The sequence below is a fragment of the Pan troglodytes genome, chromosome 1 (assembly GCF_028858775.2).
Source record: "Pan troglodytes isolate AG18354 chromosome 1, NHGRI_mPanTro3-v2.0_pri, whole genome shotgun sequence".
NCBI lineage: Eukaryota > Metazoa > Chordata > Mammalia > Primates > Hominidae > Pan > Pan troglodytes.
The window spans coordinates 207,584,929-207,604,851 of NC_072398.2; the positions used below are offsets into that span (position 1 = coordinate 207,584,929).

General features: G+C 49.4%; 2 protein-coding genes and 1 long non-coding RNA gene across 10 annotated transcripts in view; 2 read left to right on the forward strand and 1 right to left on the reverse strand.

Moving 5' to 3' along the window:
• ASAP3 (ArfGAP with SH3 domain, ankyrin repeat and PH domain 3) overlaps window positions 1–1,418 on the forward strand; it is a 55,885-nt gene extending 54,467 nt beyond the window's left edge. For all 6 annotated transcript variants that reach the window (XM_016956231.4, XM_016956229.3, XM_016956228.4 and 3 more), the window contains exon 25: window positions 57–1,418. In XM_016956231.4, the coding sequence (XP_016811720.2) occupies window positions 57–131 (75 nt within the window). In that variant the 3' untranslated portion in view covers window positions 132–1,418. The remainder of the gene's footprint in view (window positions 1–56) is intronic.
• Window positions 1,419–1,510: 92 nt separating this feature from the next.
• On the reverse strand, window positions 1,511–5,122 carry LOC104006748 (uncharacterized). Its single transcript, XR_680677.4, has 3 exons — window positions 4,832–5,122; window positions 3,725–3,807; window positions 1,511–2,273 (listed from the first exon to the last, which is right to left on the reverse strand). It is a non-coding gene; the product is annotated as an uncharacterized LOC104006748 (long non-coding RNA).
• Window positions 5,123–5,198: 76 nt separating this feature from the next.
• The window catches only part of TCEA3 (transcription elongation factor A3), a 45,502-nt gene continuing 30,777 nt past the window's right edge, over window positions 5,199–19,923 (forward strand). The window contains exons 1-4 of one of the 3 annotated variants that reach the window (XM_063804368.1): window positions 5,199–5,414; window positions 10,838–10,900; window positions 11,967–12,072; window positions 12,586–12,727. In XM_063804368.1, the coding sequence (XP_063660438.1) occupies window positions 5,346–5,414; window positions 10,838–10,900; window positions 11,967–12,072; window positions 12,586–12,727 (380 nt within the window). In that variant the 5' untranslated portion in view covers window positions 5,199–5,345. Of the gene's footprint in view, window positions 5,415–10,769; window positions 10,901–11,966; window positions 12,073–12,585; window positions 12,728–19,923 lie in introns of all 3 variants that reach the window. The other 2 variants (XM_063804378.1, XM_063804376.1) reach the window with 2 other exon arrangements.

A 19,923-nucleotide genomic window follows, 5' to 3' on the forward strand; every position in this document is an offset into this window, starting at 1 on the left:
ACACCTGGTATATTACAGGTGCTTTGAAAATGTCAGTTTCATCCTTCTTTCTGCAGGTTGGCATCACTGAAGGAGATGGCTCAAGGACTGGGAGTCTCCCAGCAAGTTCTGTGCAACTTTTGCAAGACTAGCTCCTTGCTGGCCCCCACATGCCCCATGCTAGGCCCCAATGTTCAGAGCTGGGACTTGAGCTCACAAAACTGGGGAGCTGAGACATTTGTTCTCTTGGATCTCACTCTCTCTGTCCCTTGTGCCTCTGTAGCTGGCCTTCTTCCTGCCACAGGCCATGCCTCTACCAAGGACACATGGCCTTTCCCTGTTAGGGCTGATGGCGGTTCTTTCCTATCTCATTACCCGCTAGGGGCCTGGGAGCCCTGTGGCTGGATCTGAGTGCTCCTGAGCTGGCTTCAGCTGCAGAACTCTCAGTCCCTCATCAGATCGAGACTCTATTTCCCCCGTCAGTCTGGGGGCTTCACAAGGGCAGGAGAGCCCTCCATCACTGACTTCCAGATCAGGGACCCTGCCAAGTAGGGACTGTCTTCTCAGCCAGCCATTTATTAGTCTAATATTCCTTCACTAAATTCCAACTCTATGTCTGGACCTGTGTTAGGCACTTCAGATACCACACGAGTAAGACAAGGGCCCTGCAGGGGTGGTCCTTTGGTGGAAAGCTGGTCTTAAGGGTTGGGCTTGGGCAGGGTCAGATTCCAGGGCATGGCTCTGGACTCAGCTGGTTTATACCTATATGACCATTACAGTTGTCTACAGATCACATCCATTCTGGCTGGTCAACATGCATGCTGTACTGGCTGTTAAATAAAAATATTCTGAATGTCACTCCTTTTGAGGGACAGCACAGCCTTCCCTAGGCACTCTCCTATATTCCCCAGCCAAATTGTAGAGTCAGATGCACCCACATTTGCCTGTGTCCTTGATTTAGCAGGAAGGAAAGGAATAGTCTGGGTTGATGGATGCCCACTTCTCTTCTCTTTCTCTTGGTCAACTCAGGAGCCTTTTAGTCTGAGGGAATGGAGAGGCAAAGAAAGAAGGGAGAGTAATAGAATTGGGAGGGCAGAGACTTAAGGGTTCTGCTTCCCAGCCCTAGAAATTCTATCATTGCTCAGCCCCAATGAGAAAGCAGATACACCTAAGCCATCATCAACCACTAACATCTCAACTTGCCAGTTGCTGGGTGCTGGGCCCTGGCAGGAATGGGCCAAGCCAAGCAGGGGAGACTAGAGAGCACCAATGGCCAACACAGCTGCCTGGCTGGGGAGGCTGTGCTGTTTCCCCTGGAGACCTGACTGGTCTGTGGTTCCCACAGGAACAGGGTTGTCTTTTGAGCCCCCAGTGTCTGGTTTCATTCATCTCAGACTTGTTATTTCACTCATCTCTAATAAAGGATTGGGGGGTCAGTTTCCAGTTGTTTCATTTATGTGATCTAAAGAGCAACAGGGAGGGGAAAGGAATCTTGGGGCTTGAAATTCTTTCTCTGGACCTGGCAAGGGAGATGGCCTGATGTGGAATAGTGGTTTGCAACCACAGTGTTTTGCCCCGGGGAACTTCTGATAAAGCAGAAAACAGTTTTGACTGTTCCCAACTGGAGGGTGCTAGTGGCATTTAGTGGACAAAGGTCAGGGATGCTACTAAACATCCTACAGTGCATAGGTCAACCCTCCCTAGCAATGCATTATCCAGTCCAAAATGTTAATAGTGCCAAGGTTGAGAAACCCTGGAAAGAGCACTGGACTAGGAGTCTGGAGACCTGAAATTCTAGCTCTCCCATGGTCCTCTGCCACTGTCTCTGTTGACTGCCCCTGAGACAAGGATTTGGGAGCAAGTAGCTTATCTGTGAAATGATCCCAGGAAGCATAATGAGGGAATAGAGAAATGAAACAGAAAGTCAAAGAGCGATAAAGAGCTGGGCGTGTTGGTGAGAACCTATAGTCCAGCTACTCGGGTGGGAGAATTGCTTGAGCCCAGGAGTTCAAGGCTGCAGTGAGCCATGATGGCGCCACTGCACTCCAGCCTGAACAACAGAGCGAGACTCTGTCTCTAACCCTTGTTGGGGACCTGTGAGAAGCAGTATTGACTAGAACATGCCTTCAGGTTGTCCCATCGAGAGTGAAGAAATGTTGTTTTCCACCAACTCTGGTTTCTTGCTGGTTGGGGGTGTCCTTTCTGAGGGCATCAATTTCCTACCACCCCAAAGCTCCAAATAGAGAAATGTGGGGAGCTGTCCAAGGTGTGTCCAGGAATTATCTTCCAGTGACCTGTAGGGTGGACAGGTAGGCAGAGGGGATATGATGGTATCAACAGAGTCCAACCCTGAGAGAATCATCACCCTCTTTGGGCCTCGGTCTTCCCATCTATACAATAAAGAGGTTGGACTCCATGTTTTCTTAGGGGCCTTCATACCCTGACATTCTAGGAGTCTTAACTTTTTTTGATGTCGCACATCTCAGGGTGGTGACTGGGTGGAAGTTTGAGAAAAATCTCTCTCTCTTTTTTTTTTTTTTTTTTTGATGGCTCTGTCTCCCACACTGGAGTACAGTGGCACAATCAGAGCTCACTGTAACCTTGAACTCCTGGGCTCAGGCAGTCCTCCTGCCTCAGCCTTCCGAGTAGCTGGGACTATAGGCCCACGCCACCATGCCCAGCTTTTTAAAATATTTTGTAGAGACGAGGTCTCTCTCTCTGTTGCCCAGGCTAGTCTTGAACTCCTGGCTTCAAGCAATCCTCCTGCTTTGGCCTCCCAAAGTGCTAGGATTACAGGCATGAGCCACTGCTCCTGGCCTTTTTTTTAATAAGGCAATCCTAAGTAGCCTCAGGCTGCTGAGGTTGAGTCTCTTCAACCCAGAAGGGCTTGGCTGGGATTGGCCAAAAGGCCTCCCAGAGAATCCCAAACCATTAGAGTCTAACTTCCCAAATGTGACCGGCAGGCGCTGCATGCTCAGGTCCCACCCACTGCCTCTCCCCACACTCCTCACCTCTGTGCTGCAGCCACGCCAATTTTTCAGTTCCTCCAACACTGTCAGGCAGGCCAGGCACCCTCCCATCCCTAAGCTTTGCACATTTGGAACTCCAAGAGGGGAGGACTGTTTTGTTCCTCTCTGGATGTCCAGAACAAGAACTACCTGGCACATGTTAGGTGCTCCATAAATATATGTTGAATGCCTCTTCCTTTCTTCCGTGAACACTCTTCCTCCTCCCCTCAACGGCCACTGTGTACTTCAGCCCAAAGTTTAAACTTCGTTTCTTCAGAGAAGATGACACCCTAAATAGTGCAGGTCCCCTCAAATGTGTCCTTAAGCTATCCTCCACTGCTTCCTGCCCTTCACCCCAGCTATGATAAATGCATTAATTGACTATGTCTGTTTTTGTTTAAGGTTTCTCTTGCCCATAGACTGAGTCTCAAGCTTTCTGGGACTGGGTCCGTCTTGTTCATTGCTTGGACACTCAATACGTATTTGTTGAATGGATGAAAAAAACCCACTCTGTCCTACCTTGATCCCAGTCACATAGCAATTAGAAGATAGGTGTCCACACCAAGCTGCCTCTGCGACCCAAGCTGAAATGGGGTTCTCTCAGGAAAATCAGGAGATTTCACTTGACACCCCAACCCCAGCTCCCACACACTGTGGACCACTTTTCATGCCTTCCCTCCAGGTTCCTGAGCCCCACCCCCATCACAGGAAGATCATTTTCTGTCCATTGAACTCACTTATTTAGCAAGAGAACTGGGTCTGCAGGAGATACTTGAAGATCATTGGAGATCATTCCACAGGAAGGCAGATCCCTGCATGGCTGGGGAAGATAGACACAATTGTGTTTCCACCCCTCCACTAAGATGACTCTTCCAAACCCAACCCCACTGAGGGGATACTGGCCTGACCTGGCAGCCTTGCACCTGGATCAGTATTTCTCAAAATTTGGTGCACTTAAGAATGAATCTCGGCGGGGCGCTGTGGCTCACGCCTGTAATCCCAGCACTTTGGGAGGCCGAGGCGGGCAGATCATGGGGTCAGGAGATCGAGACTATTCTGGATAACATGGTGAAACCCCATCTCTACTAAAAATACAAAAAAATTGGCCGGGCGTGGTGGCGGGCGCCTGTAGTCCCAGCTACTCAGGAGGCTGAGGCAGGAGAATGGTGTGAACCCGGGAGACAGAGCTTGCAGTGAGCCGAGATCGTGGCACTGCACTCCAGCCTGGGCGACAGTGCGAGACTGCGTCTCAAAAAAAAAAAAAAAAAAAAAAAAAAAAAAAAAGAATCTCATCTGTAATTACAGCACTTTGGGAGGCCAAGGCAGGCGGATCGCTTGAGACCAGGAGTTCCAGACCAGCCTGGGCAACGTAGTAAGACCTAGTCTTTACAAAAAATTAAAAAATTAGCTGGGCATGATGGATGGCTCACGCCTGTAGTCCTAGCTACTCAGGAGGCTGAGGCAGAAAGGATCACTTGAGCTGGGGAAGTCGAGGCAGTGAGCCTGATTGCTCCACTCCACTCTGGCCTCAGCCACAGAGGGAGACCCTGTCTCAAAAAAATAAAAAGAATCTCCCCGATAAGCTCTCACTACTCGAGAGTGTAGTTCTGGGACCAGCAGCACCCCCAGCACATAGGAGCTTGTTAAAAATGCAAAGCCTTACTAACAAAACAGCCAGCAAAGGAAGTTTTAGGTAGACAGAGGCAAACAGGAGCCTGGATACACGTGGCATGCACAGGCCGTGTGCACGATGGAGTGAGTGCAGGTTAAAGCAGAGGTGGATTTAGTGATCTACACACACACACACACACACACACACACACACACACGGGATTCGAGCGCACCGAGTTGCCTCCACTTGGGCATAGGCGCGGAACTGAGTCCTCCCGCTTTGAGATGCAACGGTGCAGAGAGGCGGGATCCCAGAACGCTTCCCGGGGCCCCTGGGACACCCTCGGGCGCCCTCCGCGCCGCGACCGCCGCCTGTGGCCAGGTCACAGCCTCCCAGCTCGCCAGAGAGCCCTCCTTCCCAAATCTCTCTTCGGTCCCCCGGCGCCCCTGGAAGGGCCGGAGTTGGAGGGTCCCCTCTCTCAGCCTCGTCCCTCCCCTGAGGCCCGATCGGCCGGCGCTGGCAATCAGTGCCCGGGCAAGTCCTTGAAGTCTATATTTAGTGCCCGCCACCCCTCCCCCGCACAGTTGGGAGGCGGGCGGTGGGGGGAGCCCCGCCCCCGCCGGGCGTGTGTGTCGTGTGTGTTTGGGGCCCGCGCGGGTTGCGCGCCCTCCGCCTTCGCGCCTCCTGCCCCCGAGGCCCTACTGCTGCCCCTGTGCCCCTCGCCCCGCCGGGCGTCGCGGGCCAACATGGGCCAGGAAGAGGAGCTGCTGAGGATCGCCAAAAAGCTGGAGAAGATGGTGGCCAGAAAGAACACGGTGAGGCTGCAGAGTTTGGGCCACGGCCCCCGCCCCCGGGAGGCGCGGGCAAGCCCCGGATTCCGGGGTGGGGACATACTGGCGGGGCGCCGTGGGGGCGCGTACGGGACTCGGGGACCCGAGGGAGGAGCGGCTGGTGCAGGGCCCAAGGCCCCTTGGGGACCCTTGCTGAGCACCTCGAGGTGGGCGTGTGCGTGGCCCAGGACGCCAGGGGGATCGTGCGGGTCCCGGAGGCGCGACTTGTGCACGTCCCTTTGGACGTGTAGGGTTCACCCTGGGCAGCTAGTGCAGGGCCCAGGAAAGCGGGCGAAGAGAGCTGGACGTGGGAAAGGACTTTGGGAGTCCCAGGGCTTGGCGTGTGCAAAGCCCGGGGAGCGGCGGCGATGGCGGGGGCGGGGCGGGGGGCAAATCCTGATGGCCCGAGAAGTGGCAGAGAAACTTGGGCTGACGGGGGTACTGAGCTGCATCCCTGCACCCCGGAGTGGGTCTGCGGGAGAGAAGTAAAAGGCCGCGGATCCTGCGACCCCACCGCTTGGTGCGTCAGGAGCGGTTCTTTTGGCAATTTTCCCTTTCCTTGGCCTTGGGGTGCGGCCCGGACGGGCGGGGGCCGAACAGGTGTGGGGGCCCGCGGGGCGGGGGAAGGGGGCCGGGCTGGAGGCCTGTGCAGCGAGGGCGAGGGCGGAGGGAGGAGAGGGCTCGGCGGGAGGTTGGGAGCAGGGCTGACAGCCCTACCGGAGGGTCCTGGCCAGAGCGCAGACCCAGCTGGAAGTTAATGTTTGATCTTCCCCGTGATCTTTGCCTGGGGCTGGCGGCTGACTGGTCGCCTGGCCAGAGCAAATTTGGCCTTGGGTCCTGGAGGGCCTGCGCTCACCCTGGGAGGGAAAAAAAGGGAGCCTGGTGAGCATGCCCTTCCCACCTCCCGTTCCTGTTCCAGGGTCCTCTTCCTCCCACCATCCGTAGCCATGTGCTGCAGCCACCTGCATTTCCAGGACACTTAGGAGCCTGGGAAAGGAAGAGACACTAAGGGAAGTTTTAGAGCCAGGAAGAGTAGCCAAGGCCCAGGGAAGGGTCACTGGAACCATGAAGTGGCAGGGAGCCCTAGAGTGGACACTGGGCAGTCATGAGTTGGTGTCCATATAAAGGCCAGAGCCTCAGTTTCTTCATCTGTAAGAAAGAGATGAGATTATCTGCCTCTGGAGAAGGGATGTCACTGGATTCTTGTCTCTGCTGGCGGCGGTGAGGATTGGAGAGATGAGACAGAGATGTAAAGCCCTTAGTAGGACTCAGACCTGTGCTTGCTAAGAACTGGCGAACAAGACCTGCTTCTATGCAGCCAGGTCCAACACAGAAAGATACAGCACAAACCTGCAGAGTGCTGGGAGCTTCTCACCTGACACTCCTAACCTCCATGCACTCCCCGTTCCAGACTCCTCCACAATCCTCAGTACAACTGAGCCACAAGTCATGGGGGAGCATTTTCTCAGCTGGGGTTGGCAGAGCCCAGCCAGGGATTCTGAGCCAAATTCCAGTTCAAATAGACGGGTTATCCCAGCCCAGCTCCTTACTGACCCCCAAGCTTGGGCCAGGAAAGAAATTCTGGGCCTCTGGGTAAGAGGGGTAGGGTGGGGACGCCTAGAGACCCGAGGAGAGGCAGCCTGCTTGGGATAGAGCTCTGGCTGAAGAGGATGGGACCTGCCCTGGCCTCCCCCTCACTCCTTTTATGGCCCTAGGCAAAAGCCACTCAACCTTCCCTTTCTGGACCTCGAGTTTCCTCTTCTGTGAAATGGGAAGAGGAAATGCTGTCTTTTGGAGATGGATTCCTGTGGAAGTGCCCAGAGCTGTGCCCTGAAAAGATGCAAGTCTGGCCGCAGGGTCCCTGCAGCATGGAGCCAGTTTACAGCCACGTCTGCGCCTGGGCTCTTGGCAGTGTCTGGGTGGGCATGGAGCTCTGGGCGTCTGGCCGAGAAAGGTGGGGCCTGCTCTGGGAGTGAAAGTGGACCCGCCCAGCAGTGGTTAGGCAGAGGAGGACATACTTCCTGTAATAAGACGGATCCTCCACGTTGCAGCTCAGGCCCGGGGTTTACTGCCGGTTGCTGAAGTCTCAGCCACTTAAGGCTTTGTCACATCCTCTGAGCATGCACTAACAGAAGCAACTTCAAACATGCAACCAAGTGCCTACGGTCACAGCTACATACACACACATAGCTATAACATGTGGCCACAACACAGTAGTTAAACAAGCAACTGAACCTAACTGCGTATGAGACACGGCTACTGACACCAACATGACAAGCATACTGACCCATATGACCCACATTGACCATTATAGTTATAGAATGATACACAAAGACAGCCGCACACGTATGCACGCAGCACAGCTACACCCAGACATGCAATGCTACAGACTTAGCAAACAGCCACATTTATACATTCAGATCTTATAACACAGGCGTCATCCCACAAAGCCAAATAGACACAGCTGTGCCTGGAGCTGCATATTCACAGCTGCACACTTAGACCAGAGATACTACTGGCTACAGAACCCATTTGTATGTTCAGAGAGATACACCCAGCAACATTTGCACAAGGCTTTGTTTATCCAGCTACAATCCAGGCTCATGGCTATTCTCCTCCAATATGACCCAGTTATACAGCTGTGACACACGAGGCATACACCCAGTGGAGAGCTGGAACTGGCTTAACACAGATTGTTGCGTTTTCAGGAATTTTGCAACCTGGTGGTTAAACACAGCAATTGTTTCAAAAAACTACATTATCTGCTTACAATAAATAAATTATATTAAAAACAAAGGTAAGGAATCCTCCAAAATAATCACTTCCTGATTGTTTTACTACATTGTACTGTCATGTATGGTCAGAGATAATTTACTTCTATTGTTATCTGTACAGTGGAAATATTATATAATGGTATGGTACTGTACATCTCCTCCCAAAACTTCCTTCAGTTCAGTGACAGCATGTTGGTAGCTTGAAATTGGCCAGGGGATGAGTGTTTACACCACAGAAATTGGCAAACACTACAGGTCAGTTTTTTTTTTCCTTGAGAACTGGTTGTTAAACGTTGGCCAGCACACCACTGCACTTACCCATGTTGATATTCCATGATTGTGTATGTCTAGACAGATCTACGCCCACGCTAACACAATTTGTATAGTGGTTAGAGCCCAAAAGGCCTGAGTTTGAATCCCAACTTGGCTCCTTATAAAGCATGTGACCTTGAGAAAATTATTTAACCTCTCTCTTTCTTGGATTGCTCTTTGGTGAACACGGGATAATAATTCTGTAAGAATGGGAATAATACACAGGACCTACCCGATAGGGCCATTGTGAAAGTTAAATGAGATAATACAGGTAAAAAACTTAGAAGAGTGCCTAGTACATAGCAAGCCTTTAATTAATGTTACACTTGGAGTTGTGTACCCCCAAGTTCACATACACACACATCTGCAGGTCACGCTTCTGAAAACCTACTGTGAACCCAAGTTCTCAGGGAGGCTAAGGACTGACAGAGGGCAGCTCTTAGGACATGGTCCAGGTCCTGGCAGGGTGGGGATTGGCAGCTGGAACCATGAACTGTGGGCCAAGGATAGGAACATACAGGACACCGTCAGCTGGTGCTCCCCAGGGAACTGATCTCAGGACAGCAGGCAGGTATGGCTTCTAGGAAGGGGCTGGGGGAAAGGAGAAGGCTGAAATGGGTCAGAGGGTGTCTAGGCCTGGCAGCTCACAGATTTTCAAACCTAAGCCTTTTTCTGTCTCCTGCCTTCTTTCTGCTTTAGTTCTGCACAAGTTCATCCACTCAGGGAGCACTGGACTCTCTGCTGAGCCCTAAGTTCTCAGAGATTAGAACGGTTCTCTTTACCCGAGAGAAGTTAAAGTACCTGTTCACACAAAGACTTGAAATGAATGTACCTAGAAGCTTTATTTCTAGCAGCCCCAAACTGGAACCTATCCATAAGTCCCATCAACCGGTGAATGAATTTAAAACATTGTGGTAGACTGGGTGTGGTGGCTCACGCCTGTAATCCCAGCACTTTGGGAGGCCGAGGCAGGAGGATCACTTGAGGCCAGAAGTTTGAGACCAGCTTGGGCAACATGGCAAAACCCCATCTCTACGAAACAATGCAAAAAATTAGCCAGATGTGGTGGTGCATACCTGTGGTCCCAGCTATTCGGGAGGCTGAGGTGGGAGGATCACCTGAGCCTGGAAAGTCGAAGCTGCAGTGAACTGTGATTGTGCCACTGTGCTCCAGCCTGGGCAACAGAGTGAGATCTTGTCTCAAAAAATGCCAGGCAAACTGTGGTACATACATACAGTGGAAACCATTCAGTAATAAAAAGGAACTACTGATCCACGAGACAACATGGATGAGTCTCAAAAATCATTATGCCGAAATAAGCCAGATAAAAAAGGGTTTTTGCCCTACATACTCTTTACATAAAATCCTTAAAGATACAAGGTCAACTATAGTAACAGAAGGCAGAATTGTGGTTGTTTAGGATTGGGGATGGGGAGGGATGGATCAGAAAGGGGACAGGAAGAAGCTTTTGGGGCTGGTGGCTGTGCTTTTATCTTGATTGTGGTGAGGGTTCCATGGGTGTACACATATGTTGAAACTTATCAAATTTTACACTGCAAAGTGTGCAGTTATTGTATGTGAATTATACCTCAAAAAAGCTGTTTTTTGTTTTGTTTTGTTTTGTTCAAGTTGGAGTCTCGCTCTGTCACCCAGGCTGGAGTGCAGTGGTGCGATCTTGGCTCACTGTAACCTCCATCTCCTGGGCTCAAGCGATTTTCCTGCCTCAGCCTCCTGAGTAACTGGGATTACAGGCATGCGCCACCACGCCTGGCTAATTTTTGTATTTTAATAGAGACGGGGCTTCACCATGTTGGCCAGGCTGGTCTTGAACTCCTGGCCTCAAGTGACCCGCCCACCTCAGCCTCCCAAAGTGCCAGAATTATAGGTGTGAGCCACTGTGCTGGCTAAACTGTTCTGTTTTGTTTTTTAAAAGGCTCCCAGTCCTCACCCTGCGAAGTTCACAGCGGGGAGGTAAGGGAAGGATGCTACAGGCACATGAGCAACAATAAGCCAGGAAGGAATTCATTTGGGAGGAAAGATGGGGAAGGGGGAGGGCATTCCTGGGGAGAGGCACAGCAGAACCAAAGGCTGGAGGTCAGGAGCCTGGCTCAGAGGGTTTGAACCCAGCAGGTGGCGGGGGATGAAGTTAGAGCACCATCTAGGACAGATTGTTTCTCGTCTCTCTCCTTCCTTCTGCCCCTTGCCTGTCCTTCGGCCACGTGTCTGTCTGTATCCTCCTGCTCTCTGTACCAAGACCACACAATAGTCAGAGAAGCCTGGTCAGGACCCGGGCCCCAGTCCTCACCTTGTGGCCTCCCACAGGAAGGGGCCCTGGACCTTCTGAAGAAGCTGCACAGCTGCCAGATGTCCATCCAGCTACTACAGGTGGGGCGGGGGTGGGAAGCCTTGGGACAGTGCCTGGGGGGAGAGCTGGTGGGGGAGGGAAAGACCCCCGGTGGGGGAAGGTGGAGTCTGGGAGGAATTTCTGAGGGGGGCCTGCGGGGAGGGGATCTTGAGGTGGAGACCTCCCAGGGAGGGACTGAGGGGGACACAGGGGCATCTCGGGGGCGGAGAGGGTATCTTCTAGGTGTAGGGGACCTCTGGGCCTTGGAGCAAGACTGATTCGCTTTTCTTGAATACCCCAATTCCCAAGGCCCTGGGCCTGTGGGATCCAAGAGGCCAATGATCCAGGGAGAGGGAAAAGCCCCCATTTAAAATCCCTGTGTGGCCCTTAAAGTTCCCAGATTTACCAAAACTCCTGGCCCTGAAAAATCAGCACAGACAGATGCAAGGTCTCATAGCCGGAGCTGCTGTCTCAGTTGAAACTGGAGCTCAAAGACACTAGAGGGAGCTGGCCACGGTGGCTCATACCTGTAATCCCATCACTTTGGGAGGCCAAGGCAGGCAGATCACCCGAGGTCAGGAGTTCGAGACCAGCCTGGCCAACATGGTGAAACCCCGTTTCTACTAAAGATACAAAAATTAGCTGGGCACGGTGATGCACACCTATAATCCCAGCTACTCAGGAGGCTGAGGCACGAGAATCGCTTGAACCTGGGAGGTGGAGGTTGCAGTGAGCTGAGATTGCACCACTGCACTCCAGCCTGGGCAACATAGCGAGACTCCATCTCAAAAAAATAGACACTAGAGGGTTGGGAATGGGAGGGGTCCTGACAGTCAGCCAAGTGCCACCCCCAACCCTAGGTTCAGGTTTCACCAAAGCTACAGATATCCTCCATGTCAGGCTTAGCCCTGGGCCCTCGGCCTCGTGCAGAGCAGGGCCTTAGTTATGGTAGTGGGGTTCTCACCTCAGCCAGGAGTCAGGGCTAGGACTCTGGGGGTCCAGGTTGGAAGGGGAGGTGGTGGTAGAGCTGGGGCAGGACCTGCCAATGATGGCAGCCATTCCTGTGTATCCATTCCCAGATCATGCCTTAACCCTCTCACTTTGCAGACAACCAGGATTGGAGTTGCTGTTAATGGGGTCCGCAAGCACTGCTCAGACAAGGAGGTGGTGTCCTTGGCCAAAGTCCTTATCAAAAACTGGAAGCGGCTGCTAGGTGAGAGAGGACAAGGTTGTCTTGAGCCCTGTTTTTCTCCTAGCACTTGGGACAGGACTGGGCCTGGCTCATAGCCAGCACTCAGTGTATGTCTGTTGAGTGACTTAATCAGTGACAGATGGCCTCTGGATCCGGGAGGTAGCTAGTGGGGGACTGCCAATGTTTGTGTACACAAGTGCAAGATTTGTAGACTTGTGAGTTTTGTGTACATGTGCCACTTATGTTTTTGTGCTCTCATGCATTTGTCTATATAGTACATGTCTACGTGCACACATTTGTCTTAATATGTGCAGAGGTGTGTTTGCCAATGTATTAATGTCCCCATGTGAGACTGTGTATTTGTACACACGTTCCTGTTGTTTGTGCATTTGTGTGTAAATGTGTTTGTGTGTGTGTTGGGAGTGTGTGTGCAGCTGTCCTTGTCCCTGCCCTTTGCTCTCTCCCCACTAAGTCATGCTGGGTTCTGCTGAGACAGAGCTTAGCTGAGGGACAATGCCACCCTTTTGTTTTCAGACTCCCCTGGACCCCCAAAAGGAGAAAAAGGAGAGGAAAGAGAAAAAGCAAAGAAGAAGGAAAAAGGGCTTGAGTGTTCAGACTGGAAGCCAGAAGCAGGCCTTTCTCCACCAAGGAAAAAACGAGAAGACCCCAAAACCAGGTATTCTTTTTTGGGATGGAGAGAAGGGAGCTGACACTTGTCACGTCCTCTGACAGCAACTCAGTGTATATTATCTCATTTAAACCTTACATCCTGGGGAGGAAGATATTGGTATTATCTCCTGCAGTGCCCCCTCTGGGGGTCTTCTTTGGCTCAACCAGATGTTAGACTCACAAGACCCAAATAGGACATAAATGGCACTGGCTTTGCCTAGAAGGATGCAGGGACAGGAAAGAGTGCATCTGCGGGAGGGCCTCCAGCATTTCTCTACAGAGAGTTCCCATAGGAGACCGCATGGCAGTCTAGAGCTCTTCTCTGGCCCACCCAGGCAACAGCCTAGGTGCGGGGAAACAAGACCACAGCGGGTATAAGCCTCACATCCCAAATCTTGTAACAGTCCCAAAGACAAAGATTCCAAGATGCTAGCAAAGGCAATAGCCACTTAAAAGATTCATTGCACCTGGCGCAGTGGCTCACACCTGTAATCCCAGCACTTTGGGTGGCTGAGGCGGGAGGATCACTTGAGCCCACGAGTTTGAGACAAGCCTGGGCAACATGGCAAAACTCCGCCTCTACAAAAAATACAAAAATTAGCCAGGCATGGTAGCGCACACCTGTAATCCTAACTACTCTGGAGGCTGAGGTGGGAGAATCGCTTGTGCCCGGGAGATGGAGGTTGCAGTGAGCTGAGATTGCGCCACTGCACTCCAGCCTGAGCAACAGAGCAAGAACCTGTCTCAAAAACAAACAAACAAAAACCAAGACATATATTATAAATTAAAAGGATCTCTACTTTCTGTATTATACAATAAAAATTTTAAATCTGAATTGTTGGGTTTTTTCACAATGATCCTGTACTGCTTTTGAAACAAAAAATAATAATAGTGCTTTTAAAAACTAAACAAATAAGAGTGATAAAAATCTGTTGTAGAAAACAATGGAAGGCCGGGTACGGTATCTCACCCCTGTAATCCCAGCACTTTGGGAGGCCGAGGTGGGCGGATCACTTGAGGCTGGGAGTTCGAGACCAGCCTGACCAACATGGAGAAATCCCATCTCTACTAAAAATACAAAATTAGCTGGGTGTGGTGGCACATGCCTGTAATCCCAGCTACTCGGGAGGCTGAGGCAGGAGAATCACTTGAACCTGGAAGTCGGAGGTTGCAGTGAGCCAAGATTGCACCATTGCACTCCAGCCTGGGCAATAAGAGCGAAACTCCGTCTCACAAAAAAAAAAAAAAAAAAAAAAAAAAAAAGGAAAATGTAGAAAAGTAGAAAAAAAAATCACCCGCATTCCCACCACCCAAAGACAATCACTCTTGATGAGTTAGTGTATGGCTTTTCTTTCTGTTCTCTGACATGTTTTCTATAGTCATCCCCAATTTTAATAGGCTGCTTTTTAAAAGGTAATGCCTGTGAAATGGTTTTGTCACATTTTCTATGTTCTGTTCCTTTCCATTGCTCATTTTGCAAGTGTATCCTACTTGGAAAAACCCTAATTGGCATCTAACTTTTCACACGAGTGTGTTTTCTTTTCCCAAAGGGATTAGAAGTTTGGCTCGGGGAATCCCTGACCATCTCCACAGTGCCTAGCACGGAGTGAACATTTACTGAATATTGCTAGCCCATTTGTAGCAGCATGGTCCCCTGCCCTGTGTGTTACCTCCTGTTCATGCCCTGGCTGGTCTGGCCATGTCTGGAGCACCTGTGTGGTTATGAGAACCTTGGCAAATGAAAGACCAGGAGCAGGAGAGCTCTTATGAGATGAAGTTGAAGGACTAGAGGCTGAACTACTGGGGAGGGACCAAATGGGATTTGGGACTAATCTGTCACATGGGGAGTGTAGGCATCCAGGTAAAAGTGGCAGCCTGAACACATGCAGTTTTTGTTTTTGTTTGCTCCATCCCCAAGCCCCACTAAATGAACAGTAAAGAGGCTGGGCGCAGTGGCCCATGCCTGTAATCCCAGCGCTTTGGGAGGCCGAGGTGGGTGGATCACCTGAGGTCAGGAGTTCGAGACCAGCCTGGCCAAGATGGTGAAACCCTGTCTCTACTAAAAATACAAAAATTAACCAGGGGTAGTGGTGCACGCCTGTAGTCCCAGCCACTCAGGAGGCTGAGGCGGGAGAATCACTTGAACCCGGGAGCAGAGGTTGCAGTGAGCTGAGATCCCGCCACTGCACTCAAGCGTGGACAACAGAGTGAGACTCTGTTTAAAAAAAAAAAAAAAAAAAAAAAAGAACAGTAAAGGGATTTCTTTTAAAGGCCTGTATGAGAACAACAGGTGTAGGAGAGGTAACAACGAAAAAGCAGAAAGCCAGGTTCTGGGCTGAACTTGTCACTTATGGCCTTCTTCTCTGAGACTCAGTATTATGGCCTGAAACACAGACATCATTTTCTCAGTTCTTTCTTCTTAAAAATAAAATGTTTTATTTGTAATAGTCTTTAATTATATTTTAGTTGTCTTAGTTTAGCGATTTTGTATTTTTTATAATACAGATAATTACTTGCTCATTGTAGAAAGTTTTAAAAATACAAATAAATAAGAAAATAAGCCGGGTGCAGTGTCTCATGCTTGTAATTTCAGCACTTTGGGAGGCTGAGGCAGGTGGATCACAAGGTCAGGAGTTCAAGACAAGCCTGGCCAACCCAGTGAAACCCTGTCTCTACTAAAAATACAAAAATTAGCTGGGCCTGGTGTCAGGCGCCCGTAATCCCAGCTACTCAGGAGACTGAGGCAGGAAATCACTTGAACCCAGGAGGCAGAAGTGGCAGTGAGCCAAGATCGTGCCACTGCACTCCAGCCTGGGCGACAGAACTAGACTCCGTCTTAAAAACAAAACAAAACAAAAGATAAGGGCCAGGCATGGTGGCTCGTGCCTATAATCCTAGCACTTTGGGAGGCTGAGGCGGGCAGATCATGAGGTCAGGAGTTCGAGACCAGCCTGGCCAACATGGTGAAACCCCATCTCTACCAAATATACAAAAATTAGCTGGGCATGGTGGTACATGCCTGTAATTCCAGCTACTTGGGGGGCTGAGGAGGAGAATTGTTTGAACCGGGACCCAGGAGGCGGAGGTTTCAGTGAGCTGAGAGCGTGCCACTGCACGCCAGCCTGTGCTACAGAATGAGACTCTGTCTCAAAAAATAAAATAAAATAAAGTAAAATAAAATATCATTTATTATCTAGAAACAAGCACTCACATATAATTGTGTGTATATATACATATAAAATTTATATATATATACATCCTGCTAGACTATTCCTATGCATTACTACCTATAAATAGGTATAAAATACCTATTTGTTTTAATAAAATTGAATTACACTCTGTATACTAGTTTGTAACCTTTTCATGTACATAAATGTATTCATTTCAGTAGCAAGGTGTGTTTAGTGTAAAAAGTTTAGAAAATCAAACACAAGAAGAAAATAACAGAAATAACCATTGTTAACATTTTAATGTATATCTTTGTAGTTTTTTAAGAACATACAGGCCAGGCCAGGCTCAGTGGCTCACGCCCTTAATCCCAGCACTTTGGGAGGCCAAGGCAGGCAGATCACTTGAGGTCAGGAGTTCAAGACCAGCCTGGCCAACATAGTGAAACCCTGTCTCTACTAAAAATACAAATATTAGCTGGGCATGGTAGTGGGTACCTGTAATCCCAGCTACTTGGGAGGCTGAGGCAGGAGGATCGCTTGAATTTTGGAGGCTGAGGTTGCAGTGAGCCAAGATCACCCCACTGCACTCCAGCCTGGATGACAGAGCGAGATTCTGTCTTTAAAACAAAAAGAACATACATATGGGCTGGGCAAAGTGGCTCACCCTTGTAATCCCAGCACTTTGGGAGGTGGAGGCAGGTGGATTACTTGAGCTCAGGAGTTAGAGACCAATGGCGAAACCCTATCTCTATTAAAAGTAAAAAAAAATTAGCCGGGCGTGGTGGCGTGCACCTGTGTTCTCAGCCACTTGGGAGGCTGAGGTGGGAGGATCACTTGAGCCTGGGAGGAGGAGGTTGCAGTGAGCCGAGATCGCACTACTGCACTCCAGCCTGGGTGAGGAGTGAGACTCAGTCTAAAAAAAAAGAAAAAAGAACATTCATATGTACATTTATATTTATATTTTGTTAATAAAATTTGAAATGCACTATACATTTTCCTGGGACAATAAATTGTTATGCCCACTCACTTTTCACAGCCATGGGGCTCAGAAATGAAGCTGTCGCTGGTGCTGAGCAGAAAATGGAGAGGTATCTCCTCATTCTGCTGGGAGAAGCCAGTTGTCGGGGGTCCTATTTCAGCTCAGTTAATTAATTTCCTTCCTTTTTAGTTTTCTTAATGATAATTCATTATACAAACACTGTAACCACATTAGTGAAACTTAGAATAAGCATGGGAAATATTTGTGCACATCAGACAAATTAAGCAGCTTTTATTTTTCTTCCTCTCCTCTCCCAGGCCTTGTTTAACTACATACATAATTTTTCCATTCCTTTAGGCAGACTGTACAATTTTTTTTTTTTTGAGATGGAGTTTCACTCTTGTTGCCCAGGCTGGAGTGCAATGGCACGATCTCAGCTCACAGCAACCTCTGCCTCCCAGGTTCAAGTGATTCTTCTGCCTCAGCCTCCCGAGTAGCTGGGATTACAGGCATGTGCCTCCATGCCCAGCTAATTTTTGTATTGTTTTTTTAGTAGAGAAGGGGTTTCTCCATGTTGCTCAGGCTGGTCTCGAACTCCTGACCTCAGGTGATCCGCCCACCTCAGCCTCCCAAAGTGCTGGGATTACAGGTGTGAGCCACCATGCCCGGCCATTTTTTTTTTTTTTTTTTTGAGACAGAGTCTCACCATGTTGCCCAGGCTGGAGTGCAGTGGCGCAATCACAGCTCACTGCAGCCTGCAACTCCTAGGCTCAAGTGATCCTCTCACCTCAGCCTCCTGAGTAGCTGGGACTATGGGCGCAAATTATTTTTTTAAATATAAAACAGTATTTGAATTTTTGTCCTTAGGAACTATAAAGATTATCTGTGATTTGGAAATGAGACTGTTGCAAACAAGGGCCGAAGAAGAATCACCCATTCTATGCCTTCTCCTTTGTCTGGTCACTCAGAAATATCCTACTATCAGCTATCATTGCAGGAAACTGAGGACCAGAGAGACCAATAGGAGAGCAGGAGGGTTGTTTATTTAAGGTATGCACCGGCTCAGTGGATTCATATCTAAAAAGCTGAGCATTTTAGCAAAGACAGAGCGGGGTTTTTACAAGCAGGCTTACAGAAGCAAAACAAAAGCAGTTAATCATATGATAGGTCACATAATCTATAGCATAGCATAACTTGTGGCCTTGCATAGCTGGCGGCCTTGTAGCTGCATTGAAAGAAAAACAAGAACTGGCTAAATACAGACATTTGTAAAACATAGTCATGCTTAAGAAGTCAGGGAAAGGAGTAATAGTAAAGGAATTTGTCTTTCTCTCTTTTTTTCCTTCAACCTTGCTCTGGAGGGGAGGGGTGTCTGGAGCCCATTCCTTTGGCCTTGGTTTCCCAAACAGCATTATCTTATAACTGTCCTTGAAGTGAGCTTGCTAGGCAGAGGAAAACCTGTTCTTTTCTTTTTAACCCTTGCCTTGCCTGTTACTTTTCTTGGAGTGAATGAATGCATATTTATTTTTAAATTTCTGCCTCACTATGATTGTTGTTGCTTGTCGCCTCCCATTATTTTTATCCATGTATTCACCATAGTCTACTTTTTCTTCTGCATAAATTCGAGACCCCTGGCTGGGCGCAGTGACTCATGCCTGTAATCCCAGCACTTTGGGAGGCCAAGGCAGGCAGATCACTTGAGGTCAGAAGTTCGAGACCAGCCTGGCCAACATGGCAAAACCCCATCTCTACTAAAAATACAAAAAATTAGCCGGGAATGGTGGCGCGTGCCTGTAATCCCAGCTACTCGGGAGGCTGAGGCATGGGAATCTCTTGAACCCAGGGGATGGAGGTTGCAGTGAGCCAAGATGGTGCCCCTGCACTCCAGCCTGGGTGACAGATTGAGACTCCATCTCAAAATAAATAAATAAAAATAAACATAAATTCCAGACCCCTTTTTCACTGATGTGCCACATCTCCAGGGCCTGGCTAGAATGCTGATATTCTGTGCCATGTCATCTTGACAGACATCACCCATTTGGTACACTTTCCTGTCCCCTGATCACCACATCTCATTTGTTGCTAGAGAAAATATTGTGCTGGAGTATTTCCTTCCATCTGTCTCATGATAAGGTCCTAACCCACTTGTCCAAGTAACTGCATACAATTCAGGGATCTTTCAAGAACCAAACTGCTAGCTCTTTTGGACTCATGCCTTACAAACTGATGAAGTACCTGTAATACAGGTCTTTGAAACATGGTTTCTATTTTCTTTCTTTTCTTTTCTTTTCTTTTCTTTTGAGATGGAGTCTCCCTCTGTTGCCTAGGCTGGAGTGCAGTGGCACAATCTCAGCTCACTGGAACCACCATCTCCCAGGTTCAAGTGATTCCTCTGCCTCAGCCTCCGAGTAGCTGGGATTACACGTGCACGCCACCATGCCCGGATAATTTTTGTATTTTTAGTAGAGATGGGGTTTCACCATGTTGGCCAGGCTGGTTTTGAACTCCTGACTCAAGTGATCTGCCCACTTTGGCCTCCCAAAGTGCTGGGATTACAGGTGTGAGCCACTGCGCCCAGCTGGTTTCTATTTTCTTACGGTCTAATCTTTAGACTTTTCCTGATGCTCTAGCTCTAGTATCGACTAATATGTCACCTTTTTATTTATCTTGCTATTGTATTCTAAGCATTTTTTTATGTTCCTGAACAGTTTTCATAACAGTCATTTGCAATAACTGCGGAGTATTTCTGATTTATTCTAAAAAGAAAAGCAATGAGGAAGAGTCAGAAAGTGGTTCTCCAGGGTAGAGTCTCGTGTCTTCTCTCCCCTCTCCCACTGTAGGAATTCCAGCTTATGGTTCCTGCTTGCATTGTCTATCCCCAAGGTGCACTAGGGAGACGCCCCACAGAAGAACTCCCAGGGCCTGTTGTGGGAGTGCAGGGGCATGTGAATGAGGACCTCTCTTCCCCTCTCCCATGTGTCTGGTGGAGGGCTGTTCCTGGGGTCATTAATTAGTGACCAGCACTTCCAGCCAGCCTAGCTGTGGGGAAGAACT